The sequence below is a fragment of the Aulostomus chinensis genome, chromosome 13, assembly GCF_037954235.1.
Source record: "Aulostomus chinensis isolate RoL2024-O1b breed Wild chromosome 13, RoL_Achi_v1.0, whole genome shotgun sequence".
Lineage (NCBI taxonomy): Eukaryota > Metazoa > Chordata > Actinopteri > Syngnathiformes > Aulostomidae > Aulostomus > Aulostomus chinensis.
The window spans coordinates 18,502,501-18,527,600 of record NC_141332.1 but is presented as its reverse complement, the minus strand read 5'-3'; the positions used below and the strand labels follow the sequence as shown (position 1 = coordinate 18,527,600).

General features: G+C 40.5%; 3 protein-coding genes across 12 annotated transcripts in view; 2 read left to right on the top strand and 1 right to left on the bottom strand.

The window, feature by feature from the left end:
* Nucleotides 1-20,655, bottom strand: part of inppl1b (inositol polyphosphate phosphatase-like 1b) — a 29,129-nt gene extending 8,474 nt beyond the window's left edge. The window contains exons 1-19 of one of the 6 annotated variants that reach the window (XM_086221850.1): nt 20,406-20,655; nt 19,963-20,106; nt 18,801-18,913; nt 16,382-16,478; nt 9,837-9,926; nt 9,030-9,203; nt 8,801-8,939; nt 6,296-6,359; nt 3,941-4,079; nt 3,655-3,775; nt 3,166-3,306; nt 2,920-3,007; nt 2,586-2,663; nt 2,043-2,180; nt 1,802-1,916; nt 1,616-1,716; nt 1,431-1,533; nt 1,160-1,356; nt 87-204 (exon numbers count right to left, since the gene is read on the bottom strand). In XM_086221850.1, coding sequence (XP_086077976.1) covers nt 87-204; nt 1,160-1,356; nt 1,431-1,533; nt 1,616-1,716; nt 1,802-1,916; nt 2,043-2,180; nt 2,586-2,663; nt 2,920-3,007; nt 3,166-3,306; nt 3,655-3,775; nt 3,941-4,079; nt 6,296-6,359; nt 8,801-8,939; nt 9,030-9,051 — 1,564 coding nt within the window. In that variant the 5' untranslated portion in view covers nt 9,052-9,203; nt 9,837-9,926; nt 16,382-16,478; ... (1 more) ...; nt 19,963-20,106; nt 20,406-20,655. Of the gene's footprint in view, nt 1-86; nt 205-1,159; nt 1,357-1,430; nt 1,534-1,615; nt 1,717-1,801; nt 1,917-2,042; nt 2,181-2,585; nt 2,664-2,919; nt 3,008-3,165; nt 3,307-3,654; nt 3,776-3,940; nt 4,080-6,295; nt 6,360-8,800; nt 8,940-9,029; nt 9,204-9,836; nt 9,927-10,599; nt 11,942-16,381; nt 16,479-18,800; nt 18,914-19,962; nt 20,365-20,405 lie in introns of those variants that run through there. The other 5 variants (XM_086221849.1, XM_086221848.1, XM_086221854.1 and 2 more) reach the window with 5 other exon arrangements.
* On the top strand, nt 14,695-18,242 carry arr3b (arrestin 3b, retinal (X-arrestin)). Its single transcript, XM_086221855.1, has 15 exons — nt 14,695-14,794; nt 15,120-15,147; nt 15,924-15,954; nt 16,102-16,162; nt 16,249-16,293; nt 16,371-16,564; nt 16,677-16,736; nt 16,819-16,895; nt 16,987-17,122; nt 17,218-17,302; nt 17,397-17,469; nt 17,561-17,698; nt 17,886-17,963; nt 18,058-18,081; nt 18,158-18,242. Exons 2-15 carry the CDS (start codon nt 15,140-15,142, stop codon nt 18,225-18,227), a joined length of 1,080 nt encoding a protein of 359 aa, XP_086077981.1. The 5' UTR covers nt 14,695-14,794; nt 15,120-15,139; the 3' UTR covers nt 18,228-18,242.
* Nucleotides 19,591-25,100, top strand: part of rab41 (RAB41, member RAS oncogene family) — an 8,453-nt gene continuing 2,943 nt past the window's right edge. The window contains exons 1-7 of one of the 5 annotated variants that reach the window (XR_015118893.1): nt 19,591-19,775; nt 20,873-20,931; nt 21,998-22,051; nt 23,262-23,367; nt 23,649-23,760; nt 24,398-24,491; nt 24,875-24,968. Coding sequence is in view for 4 of the 5 variants with exons in the window: in XM_086221858.1 (XP_086077984.1) it covers nt 19,697-19,775; nt 20,873-20,931; nt 21,998-22,051; nt 22,646-22,751; nt 23,649-23,760; nt 24,875-24,968 (504 nt within the window). In the remaining variant the exon portion in view is untranslated. Of the gene's footprint in view, nt 19,776-20,872; nt 20,932-21,997; nt 22,052-22,645; nt 22,752-23,261; nt 23,368-23,648; nt 23,761-24,397; nt 24,492-24,874; nt 24,969-25,100 lie in introns of all 5 variants that reach the window. The other 4 variants (XM_086221858.1, XM_086221859.1, XM_086221857.1 and 1 more) reach the window with 4 other exon arrangements.

Sequence of the window (25,100 nt, the reverse complement as noted above, 5' to 3'; positions counted from 1 at the left end):
TTTGTCCGTCAGCCACGGATGTTATAGAACATGTTCAGTATTTTTTTAACCTCTATGTGACTTTTAGATTATTGAGGGCGGCCTACCTAAAGTGTTCCCCAGACCAGTCTTCACACTGGCAGTGTTCACATGGCTGATGCGACTCTCGTGCTCCGGCTTCACAAACACAGCCAGCCTCATATTCCAGAGGGACTGCACTGCCACCTACAGGACATCACTTGGCATTACAACTACTGAAGGAATTACTGCTCAGTTTGTCTTTGAAGCATTTCTCTAAAGTCATGCTTTGTACAATTACTTCGTTTACTTTGTGGTGAAAACAGCATCACTGTCAAAATAAGTGTTTGCCCTAATGTCAGACAATGCCTATAAAATCAAATTACATCTTTTGTCATATGATGAGATTTCCTGATATATTCCCAGAAGATCACGGGTGGAAAAATACCGTACCTATCCCAGTCCTTCCCTGTAATATGATGTAATGTCCACAGTATATTCCTTACCATAAGAGAAATTTTTCAAAGTACAAAATATTTTAGTTTTACTTTTAAACTCCTGTCCCTGATCCAACTTGAATGTAATTATGTCAATTTACAGTGCAACCATTGAAATGTCCTCAGTTGACATAGGAAAAATCTGTCTAACATGTTCTATTTCTAATAATATGTATTGTTCCAGATGGAAATGTTTTATTATTGTTGTTTCAAATAGAACTACAAAAACAAAGGAATTCTGGTGCGTTAGTACATAAAACATAATGCTTCGTTCATTTTTCTGTTGATTTAGTCAATTTAAAAAGTATTTTATGTTTTATGGTAAGTTTTTACACACTTAATACTGATTGTAATAGATCTGTGAGTAACATCCATAAAACTGAAATGTTTTTGTTTAGATAACAATTAATATGTCGAGTTTTGTTTGGTTAAGCGTTAGATGGCGGCATTTGTCAAAGTTTTGACAATATCTTGGCTGGAAAAACGTGTCTGACTGAGGAATGGAAACAGTGCAACTTCATTCATGAAACAGAAGTTAAAAACTTGGGATATTTTTCAGTTCTCATATCTATTATGCCCAAACTTATGAGGCAAATTATCAGTAACAGACATTGTACCTTGTTATGATGTAAAAATCACCAGGAAGTTCAAAGGAGGTGAATTACTTGTTTGAAGTCGATGTGAGTGTAGCTGCGAAGTGTTGCTCGGATTTGTTCTGTCCACTCTCTCTCCCCCTGAGGGTTTTCTTGAGTCCCCAAGGCGTAGATGTCATGAGGGAGCAACGCAATCGACTCATCAGGTGTGTTTCCCAAACCGCAGCAGGTTACCCACGACTGCAGGCTGCGAGGAGGAGGGGAACCGCCTGTGTGCACAAAACAACACGATCAATTATCACAGCAACTCCCGTTGAGCCTTTAGCAAGTCTTCAGCACATACCCATGTTCCAGGTGCCAACAAAAACAGAGACGATGTCGGGTTCACCAAGTTGAGAGTGTCTAGTTTTCATCAGCTGGAGAAGTTGGCAGAAGGCATCGCCTTTCTGAGAGAGAAGACAGTCACTCAGTGAAACACAGGAGAGGAGAATGCTGGATTCCAGGTCAAAATAACACATCCTGCTTTACCCGTGTGCTCTCAAATGTAATCTCCCGCGGAGTGTTGTGATGGCTGTCAAACACCAAGCGAACCTTGGCTGGGCTACTCTGGTACTTGACAATCTGAAGGACTGATACACAAAGTCACAACTCATCTTGGACAAAGGGGAAGGTTACATGAACCTAGTTTTATATAATGATGCATAATTGACTTACTTCGGTCATGTGATATTCTCTCGATACCACATGAATTGGCCTTCCTGTCGAATAGCAGCACTCCAGTGTCCACATCCACAGAAACGGTCTGTCTGCCATAACGTACAACCTTCACCTGCATAAAGGATAAGAAAATTCTGGTAAATTTAAATTGTAAGTGATAGCTTTTGGCATTTAGCATAATGTGCCTTTGAATGTGATTGGGGAAAAAAAGAGTTTGTAGGTTGTATATCTAATGTACCTGGAAGGAATGGACTGGCACCTGCCGGGCATGGTTCTTGACAGAAGTTGTACTGATTGGTGTTGGTTCCGGAGGTGGCGGGTTAGGTTGCACAGCCAGATTGTGATTGGTTACTGCATCCTGGAGAGCTTTTAGTACCTTCATGGGCCGAGATATTTGATGTTAAAAAAAATGTTTTCATTTAATTGTGGGTTTTGTTTTCTTTTATCTGTCAGTGGAAAAAAACTCCAATCATCGCAAAAGGTGGAGAGATGAACACATTCAGTAAATTTATCACCCACAGATGTGGAGCTTGACTGGATAGCTTAGAAACATCATGATAAATCAAGATAATCTGCACAATAAATACCACAGTGATAAAATGTCCTCGCTGACAAAAGAAACATTTCATCTGCACACATGTGACTGAGTAAAGAAGTGAAGGAGCTCAAACAATGAGAAAAAGAGACCTGCTGGCATCAAAATTTGGTGAAATATAATAAAATACAATCAGTTCTCTCCGCAAAAGGACACGAGTGGGATTTTAACTCTTAAAATATCTACCTTTTTCTCAAGTGAAGAAAGGAGGCTGACCAACGCTGAAATCTTGCACAACAAAGTGTCGATCTCCATCTCTGAACCCTGCAAGACAAACGTCAAGGAAAGTCTAAACAGCACGTATAGTATTAGGTTGTTGATGAAGCTCTTTCACAGGCTTGAATCTAAAATTGCATCCATTGCAGAGCTGTTTTATCAATTTAGAAATTACAGCATGGGTACTCCCAAGAAAACAATTGAAAGCTCAATGATAGCTTTTTTTTCTTGCCATTTTTGACATCGTCTGTGGTAGAAGTATGCGCTGTAAAGTACTGAGAGAGCCCGTTAGCCTGTACTGTACCTGTGCTTTGGTGTGTGACAAAGAGCAGCTGGGATGGTCAAAGACCTTAGCCAGGGTTTCCAGACTTGAGAGAGTCAGGTCAATCTCACTGTGGATCACATCAACATGCAACATCTGTTTAACAAGCACACATGAATAATCAATACAGCTCAGTAAGAATGAATAATAGTGTGTCATGTCAGCGCAAACACAGCAAACATGTCATTGTTTTCACTTCATCATTTACACTGTAAAAGGGATGGTAACCTGTTGAGGCCTTGGCAGGCAATACCCAGAGTACGCTTGAGATGGCAGAGAGTCGTTGCACCTTTATGCACGTTCTCAATGTCGAGAGGCAGCTCGCTAAAGAGATAATCGTTGAGAAGACCGATCACCTCACCAGCAGTGCTGTAGACCAGATAAAACAGGCCGATCTCAGACAATACATGAACTACTTCTCTTTTCCAGACTTTACAGTTCTTTATTTTCAAGGCTGAAAGCTGTTGTCCTCGATAGCTCATAGCTGGCCCAAGAGCGTATCGACAGTGTTTATTAATAAACCACAAAATGCAAATAAGTTAACGGTATTTTACGTGTGGTTACTTCCTCAGCTTGCTCTATGCTTGATTTCCACCAGATGTTCATTTAAATAAGATCATGCTGATTAGTTGTTAATAAAATGTAAAGCTATAAATGAATCTAAAACAACAAGTTAAGAAGGAAAAAAACTCTGCATATGCTGCTGGGTAATTGTACCTTGATGTGTTTAGTTCCTGTAACTTATCAAGGAATAAAGCATGAGGGTCTGGTTTTGCTGGTGGTGCGGTGAAAGGCACCGTGTTGACAGAAGCTGCAACTGGCTGTGGTTTCTCATCATCTGTGCACCAAATACAAGACATATTCATTATCAGCCTTTGCAGAAACTGAAAAAAAAACAAGCACTTTGGAGAAATTTCCAGTAATGTGCATTTTATTGTGTATGTATGATGATGACAATCACTGCTGGCGTGGTGTACTAAGATGGTGCAGGTAGTGGGCTCACCTGAGCTGTCATCGCCAGTGTCAGTGTCACGGGGAACAGGGTAGAGCAAAGGAATGACCAGGCCTTTGTGGGGATGCTGGTATCCCAGAACCAGGTCCTCCAGTGTCCGAAAACAGTTTACCTGCACTCCCTGTGTTGTCTGTTGGACGGACACGGACACGGACACGGACACGGACACGGACACGGACACGGACACGGACACGGACACACACACAAGAAAACATTAATCATATTATACATGTGGTCTCACCAATGATGCTTGAAACTTATATCAGTAAAGAAAAACGACACTTCAAGTAAATTTCATTAACTAAACTGAAGTAGTGTAAATTATAGGATACTTCACATTAAATATCAAAGTACTTGTAGTATACTTGTATTTGCACCATTTTAATGTTTGTCATATTTTACTAATTCATAGGGTGACAAACATCTCTTGGTAAAACCCAGTTCTGTTCAAATTCACCACAAAGGTCTTTTGATCTTTCTTGGTTTAACAGTCTATACAAATTGTTTACTTGCAAGTTAGTTATTTTTTTACCTTTTAAGATGTAAAAAAAAAAACCTGTGTAACCATACAATAAAATTAGGTTGACTTCAGAATTATGTCATATGATTTTCCAATTTAAATCAAATTTCTTTTCCTGATGAAAATGTTTCAGTATCAAAACATAGTTGTGCATGAAAGACATTGATAGTCAGATTATACACTGTATCTTTAAATCTACATTAGATTTATGCCCTTTAAGATATTGCAGTCAGGAGTTTGAAGGCCTTGGTAACTTTTACAAAGTTTAAAAGAATAGCAAATTATAAACCTATTACCTATTATTATTAATGATTAACCTTGTTCCCTCTCAAATGTTTGCTAGACGAGAAAAATTTTAATCTCATATTACGTTGTTCAAAACATTAAATTTGATGCTATAATTTAAGTTCACATTTTGTATTATGTGCATAAATTTGTCCTCTAAATGAAATAATTCCCTAGTTTTATCCTGTATAGTTTGTAGTAATGTTAGTGGATGTTCCCAAGCATCATCCCCCCAATCTCTATTTAGAAATCTTGCTTGTTAGAGTAAAGCTGAGGCATTTACTTGCATGTCAGAAAAGAACACAAACTGATGCACAGGGGTGCTGTGGCCTGCACGCCACAGAAAAGATTCTACAACTGACAGCTACTTCCTGGCAGCAGCAGCATTTGGCTGTCATGATCACTGTGCTCCTACATTCTCAAGCTTACCCTCCAACGTATCGCCCCAGTTACCAGGGCTACACATTGGTGGTACTCCAAACAGAGCAGGCAAAAATTTAGATGAAATAAACACATACATACTGTGCATACACATCCCTACCACGCACATGCACAAAATCAACAAGGTACACATTAGCCCACAAGCTAGACCAGTTACTTGTTTTCAATAAGTGGTAAAGGAAACCATTGTTTTTGGCTTCAGCTACTTGTCTGTTCTGCCAGAAACTCTTCAAATAGTATTTTTATACCAAAAGGATCATTGAAAAACAATCAAAAAGAAATAAAAAAGTAATAAGAGACGGCGAGATACAAAAATAGGGCCAAAAATATCTCCCTTGCCCTCTTGGAAAAACAAAAAGGAAAGCATGCGACTTGTAAGTTGGTGGAACAAATCCAGTGGGGGGAAAATGCGTACTGGAGGTTTATAGCAATGGCAGTGGAAAAACAAGTGAAATAGCAGAAGATTTTTCCGAGCCAGGAGCTAGAAAACAACTGCTGGACAATCGTTATTGAACTTGTGACTGGAGTTCGAGATTCGGTTCTAGTTAAAGACGCAGTTGACATGTGGTTTTTATCCCTGACGATGTTTATCTTCTCTCTCACTTTCACTTTGTGCGCATGTCTGTCATTCAATAATAATTAGCACATTTTCTGACTAGACTGCCGAATTTTCCCCTGCTCAAATTATCAAAAACAGACACATTCCATCACTGGCTGAAATGCTACATTCAACCTACTCATTATCTATAAGACAAACAGGCCTGTATGTACACACAATAAACATGCCCACCCATCAGTGAATGACCGAGTGTGTGTGGGTAGAGTAGGACTCTCTGAGACATGAAAACAATTCTTCTCTGTGTTGCTGAGCTCATGCTTCAAGCATGCAGCCACATGGCAGAGATGCCTCTCAAACAACAAAGCTACTGGAGGAGTAACAGAGACTGCACAGAAAAGGAAACACAAATATGTTCCTGTTCTTCTTCCAACAAGAAAAAAAAACAAAACAAAACAAACTCTAGCTTCAAGTTCTCTCCCCTGTGTGTGCCGGGGTTTCTGCCGTGCTTCGGTGTCGCGTGGTGAAATCAGTGTCATCTCACCTGGACTGCGAGTAGGCCATCCACATCAGGAAGAATACGATAAGTGTGAACATGACGTTGGAACCTTTAGAAAACACACAAAATAAGGACATATTACTTACAAAGCTACATGCTAGTGAGCAAACACAAGCATCAAAGGGCAATATATACCTCAATTTAGTTTTGAAATAAGGACCAGATGTCTTCTCGTTGTTTAAGACACTGTAACTTTCTTAACAAGGCGCCAGTTGTTTTACAGATTACTAATGATGTGGCTTGTTTTAGCTCTACAATGTGTGAGGGACAATGACATCATCTCCATCATAAACTTGAGAGAAATCTCGTTGGTAAAGACGAATGGCAGATTGTCTTATTTTTTTCAGGTTCCCCCCCACCCCAAATTTGTTCAGGAATTTAAGAGGAAATTAGATATTGAAAAAAGATGGAAAGAAGGGAAAGAGAGAGCAGAGCAAGTGGACCGGCTCAGCTTTTAGGAATGTATCTGGCTCAGGCTGAAGAGCAGACAGCATAGCGCGGTTGCTGGAGCTCCCGCCCTCTTCTAGGGGCCCCAGGGAAGAAAGCGGGGTAAAGAGGGGAAACAGGGAGTCCCGAGCCAGGGTTTAACTGGCTGAGATGAGTGTTCGCACTGGACAGCCCGACTTGTCTGGAGAGGGCGTACGTGTGAAGTTGGCCCCGGTCTGCACACACTTAAAGCAGTAGCAGTTCCAACGCTGCCTGCCAGCCAGCAGATGAGCGTGAGGCTAATAGATATGACAGCGGGAGTGAAGCAGCTGATTCCATTTGCAGATGGGGACATTGGGCAGAAATCTTGAGTTTATGAATAGTTTCCAATCCTATACGCCAAATTCTAAATGTTTCACAAGACGTTTTAATTAGCCACGGCTGTACGTGGAGTAGAACTGCTTTTTCTGTCTCCTCTAAAACAAGAGAGCTTTGATTGTCTCAGATTTCCAGCATGAATTGTTCATTCATATTAATATTCAGTAATACATTTAAAAAAGGGGGGGGGGACAAAAATAAATCACTGAGTAAAATTCACTTACTAATTATTGCAAATGAAAGCAGATGGTTACTGTGGAGGACCAAAACTGCCAAAATCAAAAGACACCCCCCCCCCCCAAAAAAAAGAAAAATAAGATTGATGCCAATAAATACGCCAAAAAAATTAATAAGATGAATCAACACAATCACATACATTTAACTTTTCCTTCTGGATTTATTTTCTTTTGTTTAAATGTCCCTACTAATTTATATCATTTAATTTTCATTCTTTTGTATTTTATTTTTACTTGGCAAATTAAGCCCCTCACTTACTTTTTTGATTTCAATTTAACCATTTTTTTCCCCCTTTTGTATTCCCCCCACCTGCTTACGTATTTTCTTGTTATATTTTTATGTTCATTTCGACTTGATTATGTTGGGGTTCCAGATGTGTGGATGGGTTAACTTTCTAACTCTTGGTTGGTCAACATCAGAGTGCAGAGATGGATCAACCTTACGGGCCTGACACACCGAGATGGACTGAGCTTAAGGGCCTGACACAGTGAGTAGATATCATAGAACTAGTGGTGACCAAAGCCAGCTGTCACCTCAAGTGACGTGTGTGTTGGCTGAAATGCACGATGACAGCTGATATTCTGCGTACGTGTGAGAATACAACCAGCAACCATTCTCTCGTAGCAGCTTCTAATCCAAAATATGCCTGACAAAACGTCACAAAAGGCACCGCAATGTAATTGACATTCTTGTGCTCTGATTCGCTGAACATCCAATCAGAGCGTGTTCTCTCGCTGATGGGTCCGCCAATGATTCAACATTAATCAGGTGCTGATGAAGGATGAATAGAACCAGTAGACAAACCACAAAAAACAAGGGGTGACAGACGCCTCGATGTGTGCCAACGGCCGACCACTGGTTTGGTGTGTGAAGGGGCTTTACATGCTCCCACCCAACTAACCAGCAGGTGGAGAGACCGAAAAGGAGCTTTTTATGGAAAACAGAGGTGGTAGAGGGGCTCTGCAAGTATGAGATCTGAAACATGTTTTTCCTTGCATCTGTTGAATATTTCTTGAGGCACTTTTTTTCATACAAAGTATCGGCTCTCAAGTTCTGTTACAATATGAAGAAGAGTTAGGCCAAAGAAGACGCATGTGTGAGTTTGCTAATGTTAAGATTTGCTGGCTTTTAAGTGATTGCAAGAATCTCAAAGATGGTAAAATGAGTTTTCAATGGACGCTTCAAAGTAATATTAAACTAAGAGGAGGTAACTTTGCTATATGTAGTAGCTACGGGTCAGACAAACTATCCCAGCAGTGGAAACAAACTGATTCAGCCATTGTTGGATATAGGTCATAGATTTAGAGAAATTGATTAAATACACACTTAAACAATTTGGCTACATGTTTTATATATGTGTGTGTGTGTGTGTGTGTGTGTGTGTGTGTGTGTGTGTGTGTGTGTGTGTGTGTGTGTGTGTGTGTGTGTGTGTGTGTGTGAGACACTCACAGCAGGCACAAGGCATAGGCTCCTGGCACAGATTCACTGTCTCTCACCAGGTAGCTGCCGTCCCTCCCTGCCCGTGCCAGTAAGTCCTCCGCGTGCACACGGCTGATGTCACGATGATACCATGCTGCTGTAGCCATGGCTATCAGTGTTGAGAGGTTTTCTCATAAAGATAATTGACATGAGGCGAGAGACTTGATGTAACACACACATGCGTTTTACTGTGTCAAACCTGCTCGGAGGTAATCTGTCATTCAAGTTGTCTCGGTGAGAGTGCCTGGTTTAGTGCTTATAGCTTTCCCATGATCCTTTTCTTCATGATGAAAGTCAAGAGTGAATCCAACACCTATCAACTGGCACTTCCTGGGTCCCCGTTTGTTCCTTCTGGGTCACACATCCTGTCGCACTGGAGAAGACAAAAGAAACATCCGATTGTAAGGTCCGTCCACATTCATATAACGGCTCACTCCTCGGCAGGAAATCCAGTCCTCCTTTCTGATAATATCCTTGTGTGCTGAAACCCTGTTTCAGTTTTCAAGTAGCAACTAGGTGGCTATGTTGCTCCAACAAACACAGACCAACACAGCAGTGCGAGGGGAAGGAGGGAGAGGAAAAGGAACGAGAGGTGCTACAGAGTCTGAATGAAGCAGCCACCCCTGAGGCAAATGACGGTGCCTCTAGCTTAACCACAAACACAAGTCCTCCTCTTGTCCCCAAACAAAACCCCCACATGCAAACAACAGGAAAAAGAAGAACCAAGAATGGCAAAACAAACAAATCAGGCAGCACACACAGCGCCGTCACACGCACACAGCAGAGGCAGAAACATACCAGATGCAACTCAAGTCAGCACTAAAACCAGACAGGCATGCAACAGAATCCAGACTAATTCAAATGATTTCCCAGCTCTGTTGCCATATAAGGGAAAAGGAACACCCTCCAAAAAGTCCAGCTGATGACTGTATTTGTCTTTGGTTCTTCCAGGACCAGATTCCATTTAGAGTGTCTGGTTAGATGTGGGCTGCTCCGGGGGACTCACTTTCATGCTGGCTGGATGTGTGCTGGCCTGCGCGTCTTGTCAGAAGCATCCTGTCCGCTCTGGTGTGGTCTCCGGCGGTTCTTCAGCGTGCTGTCAGAGCAGAGGGAGGGTGTAGACAGGCAAGGGGTAGACAGAGGAGGTGACTCGACATTCCAGATGGCGGACATAGCCAGGAGAATTCTTGCGAGGGGCTCAACTTCACCACCAGTGTGTGAAACAGCAGATTACTTCCTTTTTCTCTCGCTCTCTCTCCCTCTACCGTCTATTTTCTTCTTCCTCCCTCAGGCCCTGCCCTGTCTTCCCTGAAACTCAAAACAGAAAAATCCGCTTCCCACTCATAGATGAGCTGCCTGGATTCTCAGTTTTATTCTGTGCATTTTATCATCTTTATCAACAGATGCCTTGTCCTCGAACACCACTTTCTTCCACCCTCTCTTTCTTTCTCACTCTCGCTATACTCCTTCTCCTCACTTCCTCACTCCTTTCCTTTCAGGAAAAAAAACAGCCTCCATATGGTTATGATCAACCCTCACTTTCTTATTTTTGCCCTCCTAGGACATCGCCCATGTAGCCCTCCTACTTCCCTCCTTCTCTGTTAGCTGGAGCGTATAACTCTGTGGGAAACTGTTTGGTTCCATATTTGCTGCTCTGCCTCGAACTACTCAGCAGAAATGTGCCGACCACCAACCGCAGCCCCCATAAAACAAATAGACACAAGTCCATCCCCAGCTGATGACGTACATCACCCTCGATTTGTAATCACCTATTTTTCTATGTTGCTCTGAGATCTCTTCACAGCAAATCCCAGAATAGCGTTCTTTGAGATCCGCTCTGTGATTTATAGGTGACTTTTGACTCCTGCAGATACACATACACACATATCATGACTAGGAATTGGTGTTGTTTTAAATTAAAATGTAGGTTTTAATAGAACATGGTGGATGATTACGTCTCAACCCAAATTTAAAATAGTATAATCATGAAATTTGAGGTTGAAAGGAATTAAAGTTTTTCCAAAACATCAATAAGGTACACAGAGGATCTATCTATAGGGAAGAATGATCGAGTGATAAAATTTACACGACAAAACTTCAGCTTTAGTACCAAAATCAGAACTTTTTTCCTCCATTGATGGTTTAACTCTCTCAGAGCTCTTGTGCTGGTTGGATTGTAAACTGTGTGAAAAACTACCAGGCCAGTATTCATGAAACTCAGTGGACGGATGATTTATGGTCAAAAGGAGAATGTCTTTAATTAGGAGAAACATAATTTTAGCCTCCGCAGCCCAGGTTGTCCATCCATTCAGATGTTTGTATCGTATTTCTACTTCATCCTGTCCACTTGCACTCTTAAAATGAACTAAAAAAAAGATTTTGGAGGTCAACGGTCAAGGTCACTGTGACCTCATGTCCGTCCCATGCTTCTGAACATGATATCTCAGGAACTGCCTGGAGGAAATTGCATGATATCTCACACAAATGTCCACTATGCAAATATAAGTATTTGTTTTGAAAGCTGAATGACTTTTTTTTTTCTTTTTTAATTCTGTTAAAATACTAACTCAATATTCTCAGTTCACACGGCTAGGAGTTACTTTCAATAGCATTAAAATTTTGTGTTTACGACACATAACAAAAACACACAAAAACAACCAAAGTTACAGAGTAGGGCTGAACCCATAAAAGTTTTCCCGTCTTAACATGAAACTGGCTTTACCAACCAAACTACTTCATAAAAAGGCAATGTTGTCTTCAAATTTTATTTATATGACTTAAATCCTCGAGTATAAACAAAAGCCAGAGTTTGTATTAGAATGTTTCTGTTGATTCAAACTACAACAGATATGTCAGGGCTTGGGTTATTATGCTAGCACAAAGATTAATGGGAATGTCAATTTTTCATTTTGTGATGTCGTAATCATTGTTTGTTCATACTTTGGACTTGAATTGGGGTTGAGCTAATTAATGAAAAACACTATTAATTTAACATTAGCACACACAACCAATACACAATATATGTTTGTATACAAAAATGACTATGACAAAAGATTCTCTTTGATAAACATAATAAACATTCAGCAACACCGAAATATTATGTCAAATAAAATATTTTCCCTATTAATATGACTGATAATTCAAAAACACAACTCACATTAATTGAAAAACATTACGCTGAATTGATGTAAATGTCCTGTTAGACAATGGTCATGCGATGCATTTCATTTGTGTCAGGTGGAATCCAAACTTTCATGTTGTTGTACTGGACTCAATTAAAAGTTTTGAGTTTTTAGTGTGTGAATTAGGGTTTACATGCAATCCAGGATGATAAAAGTACAATCTACTTCATCTCTAATAATAATAAGATGATGATTAGTAAAGGGCTGATTCCTAAAGGTGTGGCAGTGTACAAGGATGCAAAATAGCAAGAACGAAACACTTGTGAATAATGCAAATATGCCAACTCAAATGCAAAAGGACAAAATCTCTCAATAAGACAGGTCATGACCAGGCAATGGTTGTTGCGGATAACTTTGCGCTCAGTGAAATGATTTTTCCAAGAAATGCAGCAGTTGACCTTCAGTGTTACAGCATCGACTGAGATAGCGGTGACTGCTAAAGCTGGTTATATGACAGTGTCAGAACATAAATGAGAGAAAGCTGCCTGGAACAGCTCCACATTTAGTCTGAGTTTATGTCTGTTCATCTACTTTTAATTAAAACAACAACAACAACAAAAAAGACAAATAGAAGCTTCCATTTGACTGAAACAGGACTTAACGTGGTTCGTCATCCGTTGTACGGATGACCCGGAATAGAATTTGTTTGTGCTACAAACAAACAACATCCCCGTCTTAAGTTTAGCATACTGAAGACTGGCTATATTAAGTACCTGCCTAAAATGGCTCCAGCTTAACTATAAGGGGCTTTTGAGACTGTATGCAACCTTTCACAGCTAAAATTAGAAAAAAGAAAATTCAAGTGAGACAGTTCATCTTGAAGAGAAAAGAAGACTACCCTTAGATTTTTAGTGTTAACAGAAATTAGTCGTTCATCATCTACGAGAAATTATCAGTTTTAAAACATGGATGATGGGACTGCTGGAATGCTGAAATAGGCCAGTCACACATGTGGAGAAACTCTGACAGATACAAATTTAACTCTAATTTTATTACCAAAAAAAAGTGGCCTTTTCTTGTCTCTGGTGTATATTGTCTCGAATCATGCAGTCTAAAGCAAAGAGATGTTAAACGTGTCAGTCACGAATGATAAAAGAGCAGGAGTGCACGTTAAACGCGTTAAATGGCTGTGTTAAACTTATTTCACTAGCTGTGGGAGTACACTACAGCAGCACTGACCTGTCCAGCCAGCTTTAAAGAGATCAAAACCTTGTCCCTGTTTGACAGTTGGGTGGAGGCCAACACCATCAATCTGATTCTTCATCCATGATGGTCAAGGTGTCACAGCCGTCTAAAAATCCCATCACCAACCTCCTTCTTTAATCAATCAATTACACCTGACTGAGGTAGTGACAAGATCCTCCACCACCCCAACAGACACATTTAACTCTACTGTTTTGTGCCAAAGTAGTAATCTGATTCTCTTCAAACAATGCTGCGCAAAGTTGAGCCTGGGGGCAAAATCTGACCAAACAAATGGTTTGATTTGGCCTGACAAATTTGTACACGTTTTCCAATAACCGGCCTTTTTGGTGAGGTAAAAACACTCTTTGTAGGATTCCTAATAAGTATCTATTTTTTTCACAATTTTATCAGGAATAAAACTTTGCACTGGATGTCTGTTTGGCTGGAGTGATGGTATAAAAATATGTAGTGACATACACAGGGTGAAAAAAAAGACGTTTTATCAACAAAATTCGTACTTGCCACCAATACTGTATATTTGAATTTGGCCCATCAAGGGAAAAAGTCTGGACCAGGGAATGCAGGTCCTGACCTGACAGGTAAAAATAAAGATTCCTTGAAACCTTGAAAATCTCCCTTAAGATGACGCATCTAGCTTCAGGCACTCATGCTGCATTCAGGCCCGGGACCAGGGATATTAACTGGATTTATGGCCCACATTCCAGTTATTCTAATGTTATTCATATAAACATAAACAGGGATATTTACCAGTGGGACAATGTAATCACAGTGATACTAGTTGTAAATCCTTGTGGCTTGCACCACACTAAGTCAGCAGGTCACATCGATTTATGTAAACCTGCCTTGTGCTCAGATTGTAAAGCCTGGTGGAGGAGCCATCTGTCGTCTTGGCTGCCATAACAACCAAATCCAACTAATGCTATTCTCCTCCTGTCAAACCTTTAAGAAAGGAAGTCCTTGAGCATTGATGCATACACATAATAATGTTAGGTAGGCTCTAATAGCAACTCGGTGTTTGTTATGCAGCCACCAAAAACAATACTTTAACCAATTTTAGATATTAGGATAAAGCCTCACCCACAGGTCCTCTTATGCTAAGGAAAAAAAACAACAGTGGCCATGTTTTTGTAAATAAATTAGGCCGGTGTAATCATATCATATAATCATATATCATATCATATATATCAATAGAAACTGTCATGACATGCATTCCTGGGTTGTGTTGATTAATCATTACATCACAATTGTAGTTCAGGAAGTGACCTGTTTATTGCTCCAGCTGCCCCCCCAATCACTCCACCAGACTATGTCTTTAGGCTTATGCTTTTAAAGTCACACACTCTAAATTATTTTTACACACGCTGAGAACCAAAACTGTAGCGTCCTAATGAATTAATCAGATTTTCTCTAAAACAGTCTGCTTTTAGAGACGTGTAAGCTGAAGGGAGGGCTACAAGGTTGGGAGGTCAAACTATAAAAGCGACCAGGAGGACGTGATTGACACTCACACACAACACACACTGTCAACAGTGAGGGATTTGAGAGCGGAGCACTCACTGATAGAACTGAGGACACGGTAAGTGAGACGGTTCTGTTCCTGAACCACAGCACATCAGACACAGATCATCACTTCACATCATGACAGTTCCGTTAATACACAGAAGGAAATCAGCATTTACCCAAAGATTGGACAGATTTCGACTGCTCTTGAATTGTTTCTCATTTTCATGCGTCTCACAAACAGAGAGGGTTGCAGTTGAGCAAAACTTCATGGCTGCTCTACACTCATCAGTCATGAATTATTAATTGATATCATCAGTAAGGGTGGGAGGAGGGAGGGGTGTATCTAAAATGGCACTGTTTTCATAACTTCTAAGTCTTTCTTTTTTCCTCATTTGCAGCCTGGATCTTTGTTGTCAACATGTCAAAGTGAGTATGAAAGATGTTGACAATTCATCCCTTGACTAGATAGACATTAAAGTGGGATCTCTGGGTCTTTTTAAATCAACTGACTGAAGAATGGGAATGAACTTTATGAAGAGCTAGGAGACATCTTGTGCCCAGCAGCTAAAAGTGAAGAATGAAATAAATATTTGCAAATGCATTTAAAAAAAAAATTTTAATGATGAAGACTAGTTGATTACATTTTTAGAATTTCAATATGGTAAATGTCCTTTTTTTCTGAAAAAGAAGTCCCAAACCCACGTTGTAGTACACGAGAGAATTAACATGCGAGGAGGGGATCTTCAACAATCCTTGTATTCCTCTTGTCACGTCATGTTATTTTTGACGTACAGCTTTGCCTTTGTTTAAGTGTAAAACTGTTGTCTTCCACTTGGTCTGAGACAAGGGCCACGTTACACAGCAATCAAAGTGATGATTCCTTCACAAAGAAGCAGCTTAGATGTAACATCTTGGCAGAGACGACCTCTCTAACACATCCAATCCTGGATATACATAAATCCTGATTAGGACAGATTGCGTAGATCTGATGTTGGACGAAAGGTTTACAACACACTGGAAAAGTTTTAACTGGATTACTTGGCACACAACAAGAAACATCAGCTTTGAGGGGGGTGGGGTGGGTGGGGTACCCTTGACCTAACCAAATCCTAAACTCTTGTGCCTCTGATACATTTATTTAACCAAAAAGTGTTAAAATAATGCTCTGTTTCACCATCTTTTGCTTTCTTCTTTCTTTCCAGAGTTTTTAAGAAAACCAGCGGCAATGGACATGTAAGTGGCCACTGTAATGTAGTTATTACCGGGCACCACTGGGGAATAGGAGGAGTGCAATTTCTGTGTAGCTTTTCCAACTCCCTAAAATAACTAAAAGTCTTGTAACCTAGCAAAGGATTAACTGTTTTTCTCTGCTTCCCTCAGATTGCCTTGTACTTGGGAAAGAGAGATTTTGTGGACAATGTGGATTCAGTTGAAGTAGTTGGTATGTTGAGGACCTCTCACATACGTTATGTATAGAATGTGTGTCCCTACAAAGTCTTACACTGCTGGGCATTTTCTCATTTGCAGATGGAGTTGTTAAAGTCGACCCCTCTGGTCTTAATGGCAGAAAAGGTACTTTTGAATAATCAAAGAGCCCGATTTGACTCAATACATGATAATACTCTAGATAATATCCTTTTCTTTTGTAGTATACGTATACCTTGCTTGTGCCTTCCGCTATGGAAGTGAAGAGCTGGATGTGATCGGGCTGTCCTTCAGGAGAGACATTTGGATACAGCGCGTTCAGGTGTATCCACCTGTAGAAGGAAATGCAACAAAATCACCCATACAGGAATCACTCCTGAAAAAAGTCGGGGAGCAAGGGCATCCCTTTTCCTTCCAGGTGAGAAGAGTTCTCACTTTTTCTAACTCTCAGTTCCTCGTAAGATTCATCACCAACGCGGTTGTCATCGTGAAAGTATGTCATTAGAGTGACTTGTTCCTACTTGTTTCAGATGCCAGCAAACCTCCCATGCTCAGTCTCCTTACAGCCTGGCCCAAATGATGCTGGCAAGGTACCGCATCTCTCCCTCTGCATCTTCTCTTATTTTCGCATTTAGATTTAAAGAGAAATGTATTCATTTTGTTTCTCTGTAGGCTTGTGGGGTGGACTTTGAGGTCAAAGCATACCTTGCCAATGCAGTCAACAATGTAGATGAAGTAATTGAAAAGAAGTGAGTATTCCCACAGTATTATATCTCTGAATTATTTCATTAAAGTGTTTGTTTTTTTAAACTTGAGTCTAATATTTTTCTCTCATCTTAGGGACACTTGTCGCCTAATGATTCGAAAAATACAGTTTGCACCAGCTAGCAACAAAGCGGGACCCAAGGCTGAACTCACCAAGCAGTTTCTGATGACTGATAAACCTGTTCACTTGGAAGCCTCCCTCGGGAAAGAGGTGAACTGGAGATTATCATTTGAATTCCATTAGAAAATAAATTTTATATTTATATGAATGGAAATTAATTCAAAAATATGTTACACTCTCTGTAGATTTATTACCATGGGGATCCAATCACTGTCAATGTAAAAATCAACAATGAAACCAACAAGGTCGTGAAGAAAGTCAAAGTCTCAGGTGAGACTAAAGACAGGGCTTGTGCTTGAATGTGAGTGATTAAAGAGCAAGGATAAAAGAGAAATTCCAACTGCACTTTTTCTCTTCCTTTTAGTTGAGCAGCTCACAAGTGTGGTGCTGTACTCGTCTGACACTTACACAAAGGCTGTCTGCAACGAGGAGTTTGGGTAAGTAAAAATCACCAAAATATGTCCAACTCAGGATTAATGCCTTGTAATGTATTTGAGTAGACATTCACGTTCTGGCTGCTATACACAGGGAGACAATAAACGCCAACTCCACATTGGAGAAGTCCTTCCAAATAACGCCCCTGCTGGCCAACAACAAAGAGAAACGAGGTCTTTCAGTGGACGGACGACTGAAAGATGAGGACACCCACCTTGCATCCACTACCTTGTAAGTCATTCTAAGGCTGCGCCCCCCCCCCCCCCCCCCACACACACACACACACACACACACTCATCTCGAAAGCTTACATTGAGCCCAGTGCGGGTTAACAACTCTACTATGTGTCATCCACTTATCGTGTCTTAGACCAAATCCTCAAGCTCTGAAAGGTAAAAATATTTCTGTCCTCTCTCAGGAGTCAAGGAGATAAGGAGATGCAAGGAATCATCGTCTCCTACAAAGTCAAGGTCAATCTCATGGTGTCCAGCGGAGGGTAAGGCTTCCCTAAAGACAAAATATCCATACACCATATTTGTGTCACAGTGTGCAGATTAAAGGTTTCTTTTGTTGTTTATCCCTCACCAAAGCCTGCTGGGTGGTCTGACAGCAAGGTAAATATTAATTCCCTTCCATTTCTAGCCATTTTTTTAAATGTGCATAATGCATGTTCATTTTTTTTTTTTTAAGTGACGTCACTGTGGAGCTTCCATTGACTCTGATGTCACCAAAGCCTGCGGGTCAGTCTTTCACACAATGAGTTCATCTTGAAAACTTTCTAATCAACAAAAAAACTTTTTTATTACTATTAATCTACCTCCTTTCTTTTCTATTTCATTCGATGTTACATACTGCAGAAGTGTAAGTACAAATAAGTTTCCCTGAACACATTCCGTGATGCTTGTGACATGTTGCTGACTCCCTTCTCCTTTGTGTTTGTGTGTTGTATGAACCACAGCATATTGGATTAAAGGCTTCTTTAGTTCAGGTGAGGTCACATCTCATTCAGAACTGACTCTCACAGTCACTGCGTCAGCTGTCGTCAACTACGACTGTATGTCCTCTCTATTTGTGACACTACAATCAAAAGTGTTGTTTAATTTACCAGACAAAAATGTCATTAAATGTATGAGATGGTCCTTGATGGAGTTTCATGTGAAATATAGAATTTAAAACTCCTTTATTTGTCAGTAAATACTTTTCACATATTCTGCCATTGCACTATGTAGCAACCAGAAATTCTCCGATGTAAAAGAGAAAGAGAAGTTTTCCTCCTGTCCTCTGGCAAACAAAGTCGAGTAAAGTCAGTTAAGTGAGGTCTGATCTGAGTTACCTTGGCGCGTTGATGGTCTCATAAAAGCTTTTTGTCCTTATCACAAACGCAGAACGGACATCACAATCGAGGCCATGGAAGGATAAGAAGCCCAGCAAGAGAAAGTCACGACTCTATTAACGAGAGCACAGCAAAGGAACTTCAACAACAATGAAGACAAGTGTGCTACAAAAGTTCTTGTTTAATTTGTGCATACATCCAGTACAAATGCATTTCTAAAGGCATGATTGAGAGACTTCTATCACCCAAAGATTCTGGCTGATATTTCTCTGAAGGCCATTCTAGATTGTAATAGAAATAAGCATATATTGTACATTTGGGTTTGAAAAAGGATGTGTTCATGAACATAGCGTAGACTTTTTCTTTGAATATGTTAAGTACCAAAGATGCGTAGCCTCTTTCACCCTTAAACGCTACATTATTAGAGCTGAGTGACTGTAAGACTCAAAGCACAATGCGTTGAGATGATCGTCCCCAAATAACTCTGAACTGTCACTCTTCAAAATAAGAGTAGAGAATAAACATGATTTTTCCCAATTATCAAGTTTGTTGTTTCTTCTTTTAAAAAAAGATAACCAGTGGTAGAGTAGTTTCTCTGAGTCTCTATTTGGAACTATGAGGCCCACCATCATTTTGTCCTAAATTAACTGTTCTTATGTCCCGTAAAAGAACAATCTATTAACATTAATTTAACTTGAATCAAAAAAGGCGTATCCTATAATGTAGCATGTCACTGCTCGTTCTCTGTAAATGCCTCTTGGTTGCGCTATTTCACTTCTGGACATTTAAAAACAATAGTGCTGGTGTGGGATGAAGATACTCTACTCTCTCCTCTCCAGTCTAGACATCACATCACTAGCAGAACCAGCTAGTCAGCTGTTTATTTGTTTGACAAAATGTCAACCACAACCGGCGGCGGAGAGTTTGGTAACCCCCTACGAAAGTTCAAGCTCGTCTTCCTGGGCGAACAGAGCGGTGAGCAAAAAAATGTGTCATTTTCAGGGACATTGAGGAAAACGTTAGAGTGGCTGAAATCGGCTATCTAGCTTAAAGAGCTAGCTTGCTGGTGGCTAGCGGAGTAAAGTTACCCACAGGTTAGCAACATTTAGTGGCGACACCAAAAAATACAATTGATATTTCAGTGTTGATAAAGTACCAGTACCTTGAAGTAAGAACGATGACAAGAGGTGGAGAACGCCGGACTTTGCCCTCACTTGTGAATCGTGATGTCATTGCACAGCCAGCTAACTAGCGAGCTAGCGAACTAGTCGTTCTTCGTTTTCGTGAAAAGTCTTAAACCTGAAACCTGGCGATAGCGTGCTAGTAGTACCAGCCTCGTTAACTGTCATATTATGACTACAGAATTTCTCATATTCTCTGGCCTGCTTTGGGATTCATTATCAGCATGTCAACCAAAGACACAGTAAAGTTAGCTAGCTGGCTATCCACTTTTAGCTAACTAGCTGCCCAGGTTAGCTACGCTTTGCCGAAATACATTATTTATATTCATAAATGTTAATGGTCACACCCCCAATTTAATTCCAAATGTGCCTTGAAAGAGTTTCTTACTCATTATTGCCCCCTGAACAAGACTCGCATACATACATTTCAAGCTTCTATCTGTTTACGGCAACATCAGGAACAGCCACGTCGGCCAATGGACCGTCGGCCTTTTCTCCCACCATTCCAAAACCAATGCTTGCTTACAGGGAAGGATATAGGCGTATCCAGTGTTGTGTTTTGTTTTATGTTTTTAATTAGACACGTTTGTCTTGTTTGATAGTGATAGTTGCTCCGGCCGTGAAACAAATGTGAGAAGTGAATCCAGCTCCTTTATCCTAAATCTGTGGCTCCACCCATATTGCCAGCTCAGCGTGTGGGTTCAGCAGTCCACATTGCATCAGTGATGATAGACGTATGCTCATTCAGGGCTTTTCCGCCTCCTCCTCCAGAGCAAACTTAGAATTTATGTAACTGGGTATTATTTTATTAATTGTGGAGATTTGGCTTTGAATGGTTTTTAAAAAAAAAAAAAACATCTGTCCATGTATTGTTTTTTTGTTTTTTTTCAGTTGGGAAGACCTCGCTCATCACGAGGTTTATGTATGACAGTTTCGACAACACTTATCAGGTACAAAACACAAGCTTACAACATGACATGAAAAGAGTGTGCCAAATAATTACATGAAAAAACATCTGGTTGGATTGTTAGTGCTATGCATTATCTGCCAAATCAGTCTTATCACTGAAAACATTTTGATTTGGCAACTACATACAGCTTAAAAGCTCCAGTTAGTAGTGTCCTTTCACTATTTTGGTCCAAGTAAGGAGTCACAATGTTGTCCATCACTTTTTTTCTCAGGGCATATTCACACCTGCCTTGTTTAGTCAGGTTGAATCAAACTCTGGTGCAGTGCCTTGGGGCAGGCGAGATAGCGGCAATCATTTGATTTTAGAGCCAAACAACCAGACCAAGACCCTGCTGAAGAGTGCTCTGTCACAATAAAACCCTGGTACACCTAGTTTGTGATAAGAATGTGATTGGAACTTAATTAACCATTAACCATTGGAAGTGGAGAAGCAGCTTGCGCAGAAGAAAAAAGTTGAAATTGTATGCAAAAAATGTGGTATGAATATGCAATAATTCAAAAAACAAGACCTTCTGTTGTGGTTGTTGTCCTGCTCCCACTTGTGTCGTAGCTCGCCAAAAAGCGGGGTGAACATTCTCGGGTGGTGTATATAGTGACACAGTTTTGGTTTGCTCGGATTTTTTCGTCTTAAAAAAAAAAATGCTCCAAGTTTACAAGACCACCATCTGATTTGCAAAAGAGCGAATGAGCTATTGTTGTGAAAATGCCCTTTAAAATAAGTCGATAGAGTAATTCACAAACCATTCAGATGCATTTCAACATGTGTTACGTTATTTGTTCCAGTACATTTTTGATTGTACAGCTGCGATAGAATGTTTATCCTTGAGGACCTCCATGACGCTGCTGTCATTTTCAGTCTGTAATGAACATATCTAGTTTATATACTGACCAATTACACACGGCATGCTGGAGCACTTAATTTAACACTCAACATTATTGTTACCTCATCACTTCTTCTTTTTTTTGACTCTTACAGGTTATCTTATCTATGCTGTCAGACATTGTCAATTATTGTTGTGATGTTAATGTTTGATGCACATTTTACAGGCAACAATTGGCATTGACTTTTTGTCAAAAACCATGTACTTAGAAGATCGCACGGTAAGTTTCTTTCCTTGTGATTTTCTGTCATTGTCATAGATAGCCTCAGGATTTAGACTGCTAGAATGCTTGTTGCATGCTACAGTCGTTTATGTAGTGTTCATCATTATTTCCCTTTCACCATTTCATGTTGGGCTTCATTCGTATGCACAAATTTGTTCAAAGGCACCGGAGGCTTTTTTTTTTCTTTTTTTTTAGACTGGAAGCAAAGCGCTTGTGCAAAGTCTCGTAACTGTCAATCTCTCAGGATGGCAAAGACTTAAATGTCACAAGAGGTAGACAGCAGATGTCAGAAGCAAGGAGTCACACATGAAAATCAGGCTTTGCTTCCTCTCTATAAGACTAAATTGAGACTTGTTTCTGTAAAACTGTCGTGTATGATAGAAAATCTGTGCATAAGAACATTTCATGATAATCCCAGTGTGTTCTCACATGATCCTAGATTTTTATTACTTTTGTCAGCCATGTGATTTTTTTTTATTTTTTTTTATTTTTAGTTCCCATTGTTATTTCAAGTTTTTGTTTTCCTTCCATCCCCCTGTCTGGGTCATGAAATCCCACCTGTTCCTACATTCCTTTCACGGCTGGTCAAAGATTCGGCTGCAGCTCTGGGATACAGCCGGACAGGAACGTTTCCGCAGCCTCATCCCCAGTTACATCCGCGACTCAGCCGCTGCTGTTGTGGTTTATGACATAGCCAGTAGGTATCATGGCCTCACCTCACCTCCTTGTCCTTCGCTTAGTATGTGCAAGGGCATAAAAGAAGCATTTACAAGCCTGGCAGCCCCACTGGACACCTCAATTAGGGCATCTTCCTGACTGTTTGCATCAGTCAGAGCAATACTAAAGCCGTGTCCAGTGGGGGTCCGTGCTCTTAAATGCTGCTTCAGATGAGGCTGTTGGAATGGATAATTGAAAGTGTCTTCAGATCTCTCTTCATGGGCAGAGATGTTCTGAAATGAGTTATGGCTAAATACTCATCCAGCAGGGCCCCTATTCACATTTCTTTATTTGCATAAAGCTCTTCATCTCTGACCCTGCTGTATTTGAATGATTCTCTTTATTCCCTCTTTGAAAAAAATGAAAATCACCTCCACTGCTTGGCTTGCAGTTCCTTTATGTCTTGCCTCCTCTTTACTTGTTTGCTCTGCCTTTCCCCTCTTTATCTCCACATCCTTGTATTTTTCTTGTCCTCCGTTCCAACCCTCAGGTCCGACTCCAGCTTTGGGACACTGCAGGACAGGAGCGTTTTCGTAGCCTAATTCCCAGCTACATCCGTGACTCTACCATTGCTGTGGTTGTTTATGACATCACCAGTGAGTCAGGGCTGTACTCTTAGTTCTACAGGGGTTTAGAGTTATTAAGACTTAGCGTAGTTGCACTCCTCATGTTGCTGATCTTCTTCTAAATTTAACCATTCCTTCTTTATATTTCTATTCTAATACTTTTGCTTATTAACTGATGGTGTTCTGCTGGCTCTCCATCGGAGAGTCCTAGCTGCTTGTGCACACTTTTAACAGTAGCTGACAATGGGGGTTTTTGGGGCGACATGCTGCTAGCGTGAATTGTAATTTTTACCTCTTTTCTCTATCCACAGATCTTAATTCATTCCAACAAACCTCAAAGTGGATTGATGATGTTAGAACAGAGCGAGGAAGTGATGTCATTATCATGCTTGTTGGAAACAAAACAGACTTGGCAGATAAAAGGTACCCGGTTGTGTGAGATGTGTGAATGACAGAGATGTTTAATTTATTCCCATGTTTATATAGATTCGTTTTACACCCCGATTGTTACAAAACAATACCACTGGTGCAACTGTTCAGTTTTAATGCGTTTACATCACTGGTAAATGACAACAAAATGCTGACACACCCTCAATGATTTGTAATGAATAAAAAGCATCAATAAGCGTAGTCGCTGCTGTCACTTAGTGTCACATTTTTTTTGCATTAATGTAAATAATACTACTAAAAATAGAAGTGAGTTAAATTATTGATATACTCTGCCAAAGCCTGCAAACCCATGTTTCTTCCCTCAGTGCACCTCATCCGGTTTTGATTTTAATCATCATGTGATATTTGGCTTGATTTAAGTGCTTTAATTTGAATATATTTATTTTTTTATGATTTGATCACATTTCTGTTCTGCCTCCCTTTTTTTTTTTTTTTTTTTCCTTTGCTTTACTTTTTTTGTCACCTCTCATGGTCCGTTCTGTCCGTGTCATTTTGAAAAAATTGTTTTCATTTGTTTTGTGTGTGTGTGTGTGTGTGTTCCCGTCATTCTTCCACTCCACCTCCCTCCACACACCTCCCCCCCCCCCCCCCTTTCCTGGGACCATGGCAGGCAAGTGTCTGTAGAGGCGGCAGAGAGGAAAGCTCGTGAGCTCAATGTGATGTACATAGAGACCAGTGCCAAGGCCGGTTATAACGTCAAACAGGTTGGTGTCTAGCTCTAGCAGGTGTATACTGACATACGGTCGTGTTGTCCTGTAGGTCAGGGGGGCCGCCTGTGACACCTGGAATGTACAATTCCTCCACGTATTCATTATCTGGATCAGAGATTGACTGTTGGATGAATGGGTCATTTTCCTGCTGCTCAATCTGTACTCAGCACAGCAGCTACTCTCCCTTCGTCTTCCTGTCTGTCTTTCTGTCTGTGTTTTAACTTGACTAACCTCTCTCTTCCACCTAAAGCGACTCTGTGTTGAGCTTTTCTTGTTTCTCCATCTCTTCCCTCTCCTTTTGACCCATCCTCTTTGCGATGTTTCTTTCCATATCTATCTGTTCGTCCATCTCCCCCCCTCTGCTTCTACCTGAGCAGACAGATCACCACGGAGGAGGGCGAGCAGAGAGCTAAGGAACTGAATGTCATGTTCATTGAAACCAGCGCAAAGACTGGCTACAATGTCAAACAGGTAGAGATTCTGCTCTCTCGGGGTAGTTGAGCCAATTCTTGCCCTCAAACATCTATACCTCCTTCCTTTTTTATTTTTTACCTTCCTCTCACCTCTTGTGGCTCATCACGACACGTCGTAGCATCCTCAGGG